This window comes from Caretta caretta, chromosome 1 (assembly GCF_965140235.1).
Source record: "Caretta caretta isolate rCarCar2 chromosome 1, rCarCar1.hap1, whole genome shotgun sequence".
In the NCBI taxonomy this organism is placed as follows: domain Eukaryota; kingdom Metazoa; phylum Chordata; order Testudines; family Cheloniidae; genus Caretta; species Caretta caretta.
The window spans coordinates 149,586,550-149,600,656 of NC_134206.1; the positions used below are offsets into that span (position 1 = coordinate 149,586,550).

The 14,107-nt window shown below is 44.5% G+C and overlaps 1 protein-coding gene across 11 annotated transcripts in view; it reads right to left on the bottom strand.

Annotated features, from left to right (window-relative positions):
- The window catches only part of DMD (dystrophin), a 2,122,534-nt gene that overhangs the window by 1,032,532 nt on the left and 1,075,895 nt on the right, over window positions 1–14,107 (bottom strand). For all 11 annotated transcript variants that reach the window (XM_075132091.1, XM_048863664.2, XM_048863629.2 and 8 more), the window contains one exon: window positions 295–467. In XM_075132091.1, the coding sequence (XP_074988192.1) occupies window positions 295–467 (173 nt within the window). The remainder of the gene's footprint in view (window positions 1–294; window positions 468–14,107) is intronic.

Sequence of the window (14,107 nt, forward strand, 5' to 3'; positions counted from 1 at the left end):
TCTTGCGTGGAAAAGTTGTTGTATCAGTGCCTTAAGACTATAAAATCTTCAGGGGAGAGGTATATGATTTTTAGTTGTCTGCAAATGGCCATGCACACACATAGCATTATATAAAGTGCAACACAAGTGGCAATTGGGCAAAATATTTTTAGATTTTACAAAATTGCTTTGAATTTAAATTTAAAAATTATATCTATGTTCCTGTGCTTAGATACCAGAAGCTGAAGCAATCACACCAGTAAGTCAAATGTTAATGAGCTTCATCATAAATAACAATATAAAGAAGTTACTTACGCCTGTCGGTCCCTGTACATCTTGTTAACTTTTTCCCACTGGAAATTAAGCCGAGTCAGCTTTTCCTGTATCTTTGCAGCTTCCCCGGGTGTGGCACTTTGCAAAGCTGATGTCTTCTTGCTGCGAATAACCTCAATCTGACCTGAGAATCTCCCCAGGCTATCTTTAACTTTCTGCAACATCAAATTTTTAGAAAAAGAAAATGAAACATCAGCTGTTGTTAAAAAGCAAACAAACAAAACAAAAACACCATAATAACCTGGACAATGATAACAGTCCTACAATACTTAAGCAATAATGATTGAGATACAAGTCATTTCCTGGGGAATTAATAACTTGCAGAGAGAACTGATGGCTTGAGGTGAAGCAGAGGGCCATTAACCACAGCTAGTCATTAATTCCACAGGAAATAACGTGTTAAGGTTCCTACTACTTTAACCCAGTTTATTCATAAGGAAATAGAACAAAACCCTCTTTTAACTTACATTGCACATCCTTTCCAAAACACCACCTGGTTAATCAAGTTTGCTTAGAAATGATCCAGCAAGCTAGCCATGCTCATTCATTTTCTGGAGGGACCTTTAACTGTTTAACTACTGCAGTACGTCTCTCATATGTGAGATCTTGTGTTTATGTACACATGCCACAGATATGAATGGAACAGCCTGAAATAATTAGTACATTGAGTACCACTGACACTAAATTTTGCTGAATGTGCCATCTATGTTCACAAGACAGAGTTGGCCATTCTAGATCAGAACTTTAAGTCTAACTCTCTATCCACAGAAGTGGTTAGTTCTTGATGTTTCAGAAAAAGGTGAAATCCTCCAAATTGCACCAAGCTATGGAATGGTGTGCACTGGGGGACTGAAAGAGAAGAGGACAGAATTGTTTCCTGACCCTTAAAGCATATTTAAAATTGTTTTATAATCTTAAACTTTCAAAACTCCAGATGTTGTGAGTGGTCCTGAAATTATCCATCCAGTCACTCCATTAAATCCCGTGACAGAGAATTATGTGGATTGACTGTACACTGTGTAAAGTAATATATACATAATATTTTTATTTCTATTCTGCCTTCCATCCAAGAATTCCAAAGCACATTACAAGTGTCAGTGAATGTAGCTTCACAACCTTGAACCTCTCTTCCTCTCTGTGGTCCGTTTCCTTCCTTTCCCCTCTTTGAAGTCCTCCTCGGTGCTGCTTCTCATATCAAAAAGGTTTCCCGTTCCTCTCTTTCTGCCCTTCCACCAGTTGTTTCACATCTGCTTTGGATGGGTGCTACCCCTAGTGAGGGTGAATGTAAGTCCCCCTACTTCTGCCCCCACCGTGCCGGATGCCTGCAGGTGAAACAGTCTATTGTGATACCCTTCTGGTGGCCTGTGGCCGGACGAAACTCGTGGTAGTGGGAGTATTCTCAATTGCAGCCCAAGCAGCCTACTCACAGGCATAAAATAAATACATAAAATAAAATAAGAGGCTCTAGCAGACCCAGGCTTTGAGGATTCCTGGGTGTTTGTGATTAGTACTTATACCCACTGTATCACCTTGACTCAAAATTTGTCTACTGATCGTGAACGAGTATCTATAGAATACTACTGAAAAGCAAATAGTTCTGCTTCAATTGTCAGTTCAGTGTAAATTCTGGGATGCCTGGGAATGACCCTTTCAGTTTCTCTACTTAGATCTTTGACTATTCATACACTGACAGTCATACTTCCTCAGTCTGTCCAAAGTCTCAGTAGGAAGCTGAAGGGGGCACAGGACATAACTATAGGATAAACCCAAAGAGAGTGCAGGAAGTAAAAATTAAACCTCCACATCTCAATTCTTAAAAACCTAATAATGTCCAAGGATAAGCTTCTACAACCCAAATCAGGATCTGTAACGACAGAGGTGAGATGGAGGGGATATAGGTGAGAGGTCTCCCCAAATATCCTTAATTAGATATGGGTTCTTTCTTGCAAGGCCCCTTCCAAATGCTCATTTGGGAAAACCATATCACTAAGTCAGGAACTTGTTTCGATTCTGGGGAGTATCAAATATCTGTCTCCTCTTGACAGGTAACTGGGAAGGACATAATTAATACTTAGGAAAAAGAAATGGGCTGATGTTTTCAACATCTGCCTCCTCCTGTCCTGTTCCTGAAAAGGCATAAAACACTTATGAAGACATTAAACCATACCATGGATGGGGTCCGGTCTACCACATTTTTCCCCCTTTCAGCTCTACCATTTTTTTTTTTAAACATGAATTTGTTGGGAAAATCCAATGCAAAGTAGAAGGTGCACTAGTAACTCCAGCATAAAACTTCCTTTAAAAAAAATTTAAAAAATGAAAATTTCACTTTGTGGATTAATATGAAATGAATCTGAGTACCAGAGAAAACTATTTCTTCAAGCAACTGACCTCCTCTGGCACATTGGTCAATCTACTAAACAGCCATAATTTACAACTTTCCTTCTGTTCCTTTGTCTTTACAGCACGTGGAAGGCTGCAAATATTGGTTTTCTACTGAATAACCCAAATATAAAAAAAACTTCAGCATAACATTATACATATTAGAGATTTACAAACAATTCACAAGACAAGCATGTGCACTATAAGTATTTAACTTGAACAACTCTTCCTTCCTCACAAACACCTCAGTACTGTATGGCACACCATCCTCAGCACTATTCCAGGGGGGTAATATGGATGAACTCAACCTTTTCTTACATATGTTTTAGCCACAAATTCTGTAGGCTGCTCACAAGCAGGTCATACATTCCTATATCTTGTGGAGGGCATTTCAGAGATTCCAGTGCCACAAAAACACATATGTTGCTTGGTGAGTTGTTTTTCATTTGTATCTCTGTAGTAGTTCTGTTTGGAAGGGTCTCGCTGAATTAGATCAGTCTCTCTTTTGAAGCTTGCCAAGACTCCTGCTTGACAGAGTCCACATTTGGTACTTCCTTCCTGCAACCTGTCCAACTCATCTTTTCTCCTGCCAGTATTCCCTAGCCACCCACTATCTGCCCAGACTCTGCCCACATTGCTCTGCATCTCTGTTTCTCTCCCTCACTTTCTTCTGAAGTATATGGCCTGAGCCCTGATCTAAACTAGGACTTTAGGTTGAATTTAGCAGCGTTAAATCGATGTAAACCTGCACCTGTCCACACAATCAAGCCCTTTATTTCGACTTAAAGGGCTCTTAAAATCCATTTCCTTACTCCACTCCTGACAAATGGATTAGCGCTTAAATCGGCCTTGCCGGGTCGAATTTGGGGTACTGTGGACACAATTCGACGGTATTGGCCTCCGGGAGCTATCCCAGAGTGCTCCATTGTGACTGCTCTGGACAGCACTCAACTCAGATGCACGATTGTTTGCCCTTGCTCTGATGCAGGGAGGGGCGACTGATGACACGGCTTACAGGGTTGGCTTACAGGGAGCTAGAATCAACAAAGGGGGTGGCTTTACATCAAGGAGTATTTCAGGCAGGACTTCACGGACGGTTCCAATAAGAAATGGTGCACCTAAGTTATTGTTCTTATTGGAACAAGGAGGTTAGTCTGGCCTCTGATTGATACATGGCTAGATTTACCTTGCTGCACCTTCTCTGTGAGTGACTGCAGTGTGACCTAGAGGAATGAGTCCCCTAGACGTGGGGCGGTGGGGGGGGTTTGCAAATGAGTACAAAACAAATCTGGTCCATTTCTTGTTTTGATACGCTCCATCTATCTTTTACATCTTTGGCTGGCAGCAGATGGTGCAGAAGGACTGCATGCCATCCACATCTCATGGCTGCTCAGCAGAAGATGGTACAATAGGACTGCTAGCCATCCTCATCTCTTGCCTGCCCAGCAGAAGATGATGCAATAGGACTGCTAGCAATCCGTATCACCTGCCTGCTCACCATAAGATGGTTCAATAGGACTGACTGCAGGACTAAAGAGAATGAGTTGATCAAGTCACTCCAAATTTAGTCCCTGCGCCCATGTCTGCCCAGGCGCTCCTGATCGACCTCACACAGGCGACCAGGAGCACCTCGGACATGATGATGACGGCTACCAGTCCTATTGCACCGACTGCTGCCACAAGGCAATGGGTTGCTGCTGCTGTGTAGCAATGCAGTACCGCATCTGCCAGCACCCAGGAGACTTACGGTGACAGTGAGCTGAGCGGGCTCCATGCTTGCTGTGGTATGGCGTCTGCACAGGTAACTCAGGAAAAAAGGCACGAAATGATTGTCTGCCCTTGCTTTCACGGAGGGAGGGAGGGAACGGGGGCCTGATGATATGTACCCAGAACCACCCGCAACAATGTTTTAGCCCCCTCAGGCATTGGGATCTCAACCCAGAATTCCAATGGGCAGCGGAGACTGCGGGAACTGTGGGATAGCCACCCACAGTGCAACGCTCCGGAAGTCGATGCTAGCCTCGGTACTGTGGAAGCACTCCGCCGAGTTAATGCACTTAATGCACTTAGAGCATTTTCTGTGGGGACACACACACTCGAATATATAAAACCGATTTCTAAAAAATCGACTTCTATAAATTCGACCTAATTTCGTAGTGTAGACTTACCCTCAGACTGAGCGCAGAGCTGAGAGCTGATAAGAGCAATGGGGTGATGTTTCTTAATTCTGCTTAATGAGAGAGTGCTTCTGTCAAGGTTCCTTCCCCACTCTGAACTCTAGGGTACAGATGTGGGGACCTGCATGAAAGATTCCCTAAGCTTATTCTTACCAGCTTAAGTTAAACACCTCCACCACCAAAGTGTTACACAAAGAACAGGGGAAGTGCCCACTTGGAAACGTCTCCCCCACAAAATATCCCCCCAAGCACTACACCCCCTTTCCTGGGGAAGGCTTGATAAAAATCCTCACCAATTTGCATAGGTGAGCACAGATCCAAACCCTTGGATCTTAAGAACAATGAAAAGCAATCAGGTTCTTCAAAGAAGAATTTTAACCCATTAAGAATTAAAGAAAAAGTAAAAGAATCACCTCTGTAAAATCAGAGTGGTAAATACCTTACAGGGTAATCAGATTCAAAACATAAAGAATCCCTCTAGGCAAAACCTTATGTTACAAAAAGATACAAAAACAGGAATATACATTCCATTCAGCACAACTTATTTTATCAGCCATTTAAACAAAACAGAATCTAACGCATATATAACTAGATCGTTTACTGACTTTTTACAGGAGTTCTGACCTGCATTCCCACTCTGGTCCCGGCAAAAGCATCACACAGACAGAGAGAACCCTTTGTTTCCCCCCCCCCTCCAGCTTTGAAAGTATCTTGTCTCCTCATTGGTCATTTTGGTCAGGTGCCAGTGAGGTTATCTTAGCTTCTTAACCCTTTACAGGTGAAAGGGTTTTTCCTCTGGCCAGGAGGGATTTAAAGGTGTTTACCCTTCCCTTTATATTTATGACAGCTTCTCTGGCTGGTGGTTTGCTCCCTGCTCCAACGTGGTATTTCATGCACAGTGGGGATGACTGCTGATTGGACTGACTGTAAGAGAGGAGCCAGCTGGCAGCTTGTGGGTGACAGCACTCTTACACCACCAGCAGGATTGGAGCGGAGAGGGTTGAGCAGTTTTGGAGGAAGTAGAAAGAAATTTAAAATTTCCCACTAGCACTATATGAACCCCCTCAGCCCTCTGACTAGACCTTAGTAGCTCTGTTTCACCACATGAAAAAAATGCAGGCCCCACCTTCCTCTCAGTCCCAAAAAGCATGCATTGGCACTACCAGCAGAGGATTTGGAGGTCTCTGTTTCAAGTAGAAGAAAAGAGACAATTAACATGAATGGACTGTTCTGTAGTGGTTCTGTCAGTGTCTTCCTATGAATCCATATTCCATCCGACTTGAAGACTACTTTGTTGTTACAGAATCCTGGGAAAACTGCACACTGAGCATTAAGACTTATACTTTTTATTTCATGTGGGCATAAGATATATGCATGTACTAATTATTTAGGTACAACATCGTGCAATCAATGTATACACCATGCCATAAGGAGGTATAATAAACAAGTTGCCCAAGTAAGGGTCTGATCCTGCAAACCCTTGCTCATGTGAATACTTCCTATTCACAGAGGTATCCCTGTTGAAGTCAATAGAATATACTTATGTTAAGGGTTTAAGGTATTTAACATTTCTATTGTCCTTCTCTGAACCTTTTCTATTTCTTCTATATCTGAACAAAATTACAGTATCCAAGTAAGGATGTACCATTGATTTAGATATTGGTGTTACAAAATTTTCAATATTATTCTCTAACTCTACCATAATACAGAATAACATTATTGATGATTTGAACTACACCTTCACCTGGAGAAAGGTGTTTTGTTGAACTGCCCATAACAATGACAGGAACTCATGAATATTATGTGTAATTTAAGATATTCCTTCTGATGTGTGTATCACAGAATGCCTCCTTGTGGCCTGGGATGGCCCCACAGACACCCCACCTCAGTTTCCCTCTGAGTCTGAGAATCCACTTACAGCCAACAAAAGAAAAAATATTTAAAATGCTTTTGAAACAAAATTCCCCCTCTCTTGGATTATAATTTATTCAACATAGTTCATCGTCCCAAAGTGAGTCCCTTTTCACCTATACCTAGCTTCAGGGTTTCCACGACCCTGCTTTTGGACTGTGTGGTTCAAGTCCTAACCTCCCCATCGCACAAACTCTCCTTTTACTTCAGGGTTTCACGGCCCTCTTTCTGGGGGCAGTATGCTGGCTGAGTCCTTCTTTTTTCTGGACTCTGAGCCTCCTTTTGAGATTCACCCATCCAGTCATTCGACTACTCCCTTAATCCTTCCCAAGCACTTATCTGGACCCGTGAGGACAGAGGGAAGCCTTGCTTCACCCACTAATACAAGGTTCCTGGTCCTTGGCCCATAAAGGAAAAATAGACTGTTTTCTTCCCATACTTTCACCCTCCCAGACACAAACTATTCCTCAGGACCATCTGTTTCTTACCAATATCTGTTTTGGTTTTCTGGACACTTGGAATGAGCTAACTAACCTGTCACACTACCTTTTTCTGGTCTGAAAGGGCCATTACCCAATTACATTGCATAACCTTGCACTTGTCTACAGTTATTTTCTCCGACTATCACATTGCCCAGTTGCCTAGCTTTGACAGGTGCTTCTGAAGTTGCTCAATGTTTTTCCTGGTCTTCACCAGAATAATTGTCATCTTCAAATTTTGTCATCTCACTGCTCACCCTCTTTTCCAGCTATTTAACACATTAAACAACATTTGTCTTTGTACAGGTATTTGACTTAACCTACTATTAATCTTATTCCATATAGAAAACTGATCTATATGTATATAGATATGTATATATATCTATATATTCCTAGAGTGAGCACCTCACCTGACATACAGGGACCAGGTTAAAGAGCTGGAGTTGCATATAAGGGCAGTAAAAGCCCTGTCTCCATTCAGAGGAGAATCCTCCAACACATGCATTGCAAAAGACTAAAACTGACCTGCAAGAATCCCCATGGCAGCCATGGCTTACGGGACATACCAGGGACAGGCGGAGCATGTTGGTGGTGCGATTGAAGTAGGCAGTTGTGTGGAGATTCCAGGCAGCACTGTGGGTAGTCCTGGTAAGGCTGTCATAACTGAGACATGTCCCCAGGACTGTTTAATTTATGCTAGAGGCCTTACAGGTCTTACAGCCATCTTATTCTCCACTCTCCTCCTGCGCTGTGCTTCTTGGAAATGTAGCACAGAATCTCACCAGTTTCAGAGTGGCAGCTGTGTTAGTCTGTATCCGCAAAAAGAAAAGGAGTACTTGTGGCACCTTAGAGACTAACAAATGTATTTGAACATAAGGTTTCACTGAATGCATCCGATGAAGTGAGCTGTAGCTCACGAAAGCTTATGCTCAAATACATTTGTTAGTCTCTAAAGTGCCACAAGTCCTCCTTTTCTTTTTGAGAGTCTCACCTGTAACTCTTCATTTTCGCTTTCAGTTTTTAATATATGACAGTTTTACCTCGATTTTGTGAGGATTTATTTTTCATCATAAACACTACTAAGGCCTTTAAAAATACAAATACATTATATTAATTGGTTCTTCTTTAGTCAATATTATATGACTCATTCAAAGAGCATTAATAGGCTTCCTTTATATAATCCATATTGCTTTCTCTCTGCCACACATGTCTAGCTTTACTAGTCTATCTGAATGAACTTGTTCAGCTAATTTAAGATACTATGCGTCACTTTTGGAATAACATCCAGCAACTTTTCTAAAAACAGGTAAAACATTGGAGACAACTTATAGCTGGAATTAGGATAATAATAATAATAATAATAATAATAATGATTATTTTGATATCACAGCCACTTCATTCTCTAAATCACTTCAGAAAGAGAATAAGTCTAATTTAAAAGTCAAAATAAAATCAATGTCTTTTAGGTGAAAAAGGAACAAAGCAGCAAGAATTATTAGTCAATTTTATATTATCTCATTTATTATTTTTTTAATTAAAAGCAGGCTCTGATTGCAATGAGAAAAAATGTTTGCTTTCCAATTGTGAGCCCTGCAAGGTCATCTAGGGAACTGAAAGTTAACATGGATATTTAACTTGTCACACATCACCACCACCAAAAGGCAAATTCTGCCCTCAGTGACACCTGTGCAATACCATAACCTTCATGGGAGCTGCACAGGTGTAAATGAGGGGAATTTAGGGTACATCTACAGTTAAAATGCTACGGTGGCCCAGCTGCAGTGCTGCAGCTGCACCACTGTAGCTCTTCAGTGTAGACACTCCCTATGCAGACAGGAGGGTTTTCCCTTCTTAGTTCAGGAATCTCACAGCCCTCCTTCTAGGATCTGTGCTGATAATTAATATGCATCCCGCACTTGGCTTCTTTGAGCATCCCCTTTCCCCCCTGGAGTTGGAGAGGTGAGCAGGCAGGCTTTCACTTTTCTGCTTTGCCTCTCTGGAGACTTCTCTTTTATAGCCAGGCCTGGACTGATTTAAGCACATGACTTACCTGTCATGTGGCTACACTACATTTGCCCACCTAGGGAGAAGTCTTGAATGAGTCACAAATGAGGCTAAACCTGTTATTCCTCAGAAGGCCAGTCACTCTGTGACAGTGCTGTTTTTACACGGCATTAGTACAGTTGCTTAGTACACTAACATATACAACCTTGTTTATGGCTTGTAGCAAACGATCTGTATCAGAGGTGGCTACTTATGGAGCAAGAATCTCTACGTTCCCCAGAGTACAAGGATGCTGCAGCAAGCCATTAGGATAATGGAGATTTATCCCTTTTTTGCACCCAATGATGACTCTATCTTCTCTGCTTTTTGGGGGAAGAGGGGTTGCTTATGCCCCCAAGAGAACCAGCAGGGAATAGTGCCTATGGTCAAGGAAAGGGAGGGACTGTATTGGGAGAATAAAAGTGAGGAGAAGACTACTTAAAGCCTCCACCATGAATGGTGGTTTGACTTCTCTGATCCTGAAGACAATGACTTATATTTAACAGAGATGGGAAGCAGAAGTCACAGTAGATCTGTTCTATGGTGATTTAAAGGATGAAGAATATCTTCTTCCTTACAGATAGTGCAGCAACTCTGTCTGAACACCACATAGAACATGGGGATTTCACTCTGCAACATCTTGGGTGGAACTCCATTCTGGATTAGGAAGGTCTTTATAAACCCAGGACTTGTCTGTTTAAGCTTTGGAAAATTAGTAATTAAGTGTTATGAATACTGAAGTTGGGAGACATCAATGAGGTACAAAGGCGGCCATCATCTCCAGCACCTCCAAATGTTACCAAGACCACATATCTTGAATATTAAAGTAACAGCATCCTGAATTTAACTCCTCTATTACTAAGAGTATTATATTTAATATATATTATAAATAATAGGGGGTGACTGAAATATTAATGAAGATAAGACCCTTCAGTCCATGAAAGAACACCTCAATAAGTGGCTTGATTTTCTCAGTTGCTGGGCACCGACAGCTCTTATGGACCCTAAAGTGAGTTTTACACTCTCAGTGCTGCTGAAAAATTAGACAATTTATTTCAGCATCTAAATAATAACTTGTTTGTCTAATCTCAGGCTCCCAAGTCTGAGAATTTTGATCTGTATCATTTAGAACAAGTTTCCAAAACTTTAAAAATGAAAACAAAGAAATGAATATGCTCTTCGCTTGCTAAAAGATTCAAGCCAAAATGTTCAGACTTGGAAGCCTGAGGCTTAGGCCAGAAGACCGGAAGAAATATGTCCTGGCTCACATGGAAAGCGGACACTACTTCAGGAAGAAAAGCCTGGTGGGGCCAGAGGTGGACCTTATCCTTATAAATGACCATGTATGGTGGTTCTGAGGTCTGGACTCTCAGCTCAGAGAGTTGCCTCGTCAATGTCACTGCCTCCAGGAAAGCCACCTTCCATGACAGGTGAGATAGGGAGCATGAGGCCAAAGGCTCAAAGGGCAGACCTGTGAGCCTGGACAGAACCAAGTTGAGATCCCACTGAGAGACTGGGGACCGGACTTGAGGGAAAAGCCTCTCAAGACCTCTAAGGAACCTGACCGTCATGTCATGGAAGAACACAGTCTGCCCCTGGATTGGTGGATGAAAGGCCGAAATGGCCGCCAGATGCACCCTGATAGAGGAGTGCACCAGGCCCTGGTTCGTTAAGCCCAAGATCAACTGCACCGAAGAATGCAAAGAGGAGATGCCCCATTCAGCTACCCAGGGGGAGAACCTCATCCACTTTGCCAGGTAGGCCTGCCTAGTCAAGGGCTTTCTACTCTCGAGGAGGACCTGCTAGACTCCGTTCATACAGGTTCAGCCATGCAACATCCACGCCGTGAGGTATAGGGATGCGAGGTTGGGGTGCAAGAGTCAGCCATGATCCTGTGACAGCAGGTCCAGCCAGTTTGGCAGGGGCCAGGGAGGGATTGCGTCCCTAACCAGTGCTAGCAAGCACCGGGGCAATCACGATAACCAGCGCCTTGTCCCTCTTGATTTTCACGAGGACCTTGCTGATGAGCAGAATTGGAGGGAACGCATACATCAGGCTTCGTGCCCACAGCACGAGTAAGGCATTGGAGAGGGAGCACTTGCCCAAACCCTATCTGAAGCAAAACCTGCTGCACTTCCTGTTCTGCCTGGCGGCTAAAAAAATCTACTTGGGAGTTCCACACCTCTGGGTGAAGCACCCACTCGTGGTGAGAGGAGAAGTCCCTGCTTAGGTGATATGATAGCGTGTTTCTGGCACCCAAAAGGTGACATGCTTCTAGATGGATTCAGTGATCAATGCAGAAGTCCCAGAGATGGACTGTCTCTTGGCAGAGGGCTGAGGATTCGCTCCGCCTTGCCTGTTGGTATAGAACATTGAGGCAGTGTTGTCCGTGAGGACTCTGACCACTCTGCCCGACAGATGAGGCAGAAGACTGCTCTGCACAGCACCCTGAGCTCTTTGGCATTTATGTGTAGTGTCGACTCCTCTGGGGACCATATACCTTGGGTCTGGAGGGTGCCCAGGTCTGCCCCCCAGCCAAGGTCTGAGGCATCCGAAACAAAGTTGACTGAGGAGTGCTAACGAAGGGAACTCCTTCCGGGACTTGCCCAGGGTTGGTCCACATTTACAGTAAGGTAAGAACTGTCATGGGGGTGATAACTACCTTCTCCGGGTAGTCCCTCAACTGGGAGTAGACCATCACCAGCCATTGCTGCAGGGGTCCCATCCCGAGCCTGGCATGGCACAGCACATATGTATACACTGCCATGTGACCTAGTATGCATAGGCAAACTTGGCCGTGGTCGGGGAAAGGTGCAGACTGCTGCGATGAGGTCCGTCAGTGCCCTGAATCTCTCCAGTGGTAGGAACGCCCTGGCGCAGACCAAGTCGAGCAGTGCTCCAATGAACTCTATCCTCTGTACTGGAACTAACGTTGATTTTTTGTCATTGGATTGTCATTCACCAACAGACCGAGGTGACGGCATGTGGCTAGCAGCACCGTGACATCCCCTATGACCTTAGTCCTGTAGTTGCTCTTCATGAGCCAGTCGTCGAGGTACAGGTAGATCTGGATACCCCAATATCTGAGGTAAGCCACCACCACCGACATGCACTTGGTAAATACCCATGGTGCTGTCGCAAGGCCAAATGGGAGGACTATGAACTGATAGTGGTTGGGACCAACCGTGAACTGGAGGAAGTGTCTGTGTCCCTTAAAGATGGCAATGTGGAAGTATGCATCTTTCAGACCGAGGGCGGCGTACTAGTTTTCCAGATCCAGGGAGGGGATGATGGAAGCCAGGGAGACACAGGCAGAACTTCAGTTTCACTAAGTAGCAGCTCAAGTCCCGCAAGTCTAGTATGGGCCGCAGACTGCTCTTGGCTTTGGGGATTAAAAAGTATCGGGACTAGAACCCCTTGTTCCTGTACTCCACAGGAACTACGTACACCACACCCAGCTGTAGAAGACCCTCTACCTCCTGTATGAGAAGATTCTCATGAGAGGGATCTCTGAAGAGGGACAAGGAGTGGGTAGAAAGGGGGGGTAGAAAGTAACTGAAGGGGGTAGCCCTGCCCCACCTTACTGAAGACCTATCAGTCTGATGTTACAGATGCCCATGCAGGGAGGAAGGAAGAAAGGCAATTGGCAAACAGAGGGAAGGAAGGATCTAGTATGTCAACCTCAGGCATACCCACAAAACAGTTGCTTGTGTAAGCAGTGTCAGGATGAGCTCCACCCTGACATCTGGTGGTGAGGTGTGGCAAATTGTGGAAAAGAACTTCAGGGGCCGATCTCATTTGCATAGGCACACCCACCCCGCCTAGAATGAGACCATAGCTGCCCAAATGGTCACTTTGGCTGCTGTGGGATCCCCAGTGTCTCTGTTATTGGGGCAGGAAGAATAAATTGTTATTACCCTGATTATGGGAACTGTGCTTGGAACTGTATGTGGCCTTTTGTTATGATGGAGGGATTCACCATCAACTAAGTAGCACTCGCTAGGCAAGGGTCATGGGTTCCAAAACTGTGTGAATGGAGAGAGGCTGGGGACAAGTATTAATACTTGGTGGCATGGGCCCCTTGGTGAGGGCCTTACATGCTAATTGCACTTCCTCCTCTCTCCACTGTGGAATATCAGAGCTAATTTTGATTTCATTAGAAGTCTAGTTATAGGCTGCTGAGCTCACTTTGGGCTGACAGTGCACCAGCACTGGGGCTCCCCTACTACAAGTTGAATTCACCTAAGAGCTGAAATCACTGAGTGTTGTGTTAAGTAGTGGGGGAGCCTGAAGATATATTGTGGAGCAGTTTGCGGGACGGCTGGTGAAGCAGTTCGACGCGGAGCAGTGTGTGGATGGCAGGAGCGGCTTGTGGGCCGTGGAGCTGAGCGAAGGAGTTCGTGGGGCGGCTGGCGGAGCGGAGCGAAGGAGTTTGTGGGGCGGCTGGCGGAGCGGAGTGCAGCTGAGCGAAGGAGTTTGTGGGGCGGCTGGCGGAGCGGAGTGCCGCTATGGAGCTATGGGGCGGTCAGCTTCAGATCACGTAAGGTGCCTCTTACCCCCGTCCCATTTCCACCCAGGTTGGGAGGTAAAGCTCCGCAGATAAACTTTCGAACTCTGGGGCTGCCCTGACCAGGGTCAGAGACTTTTGGGGCATTGGACTTTTGGGACTTTGGGTGATTTGGGGTTGCTGGACTCAAGAACCAAAGGGAAAAGGGCATGCCCCAATTTGCCTGGGGTGGGTTCTTTTTTTGCTCATGGGTTGTGTTATGAATCCTGTTGGTGGTGTTTCCCCAACATAATGCC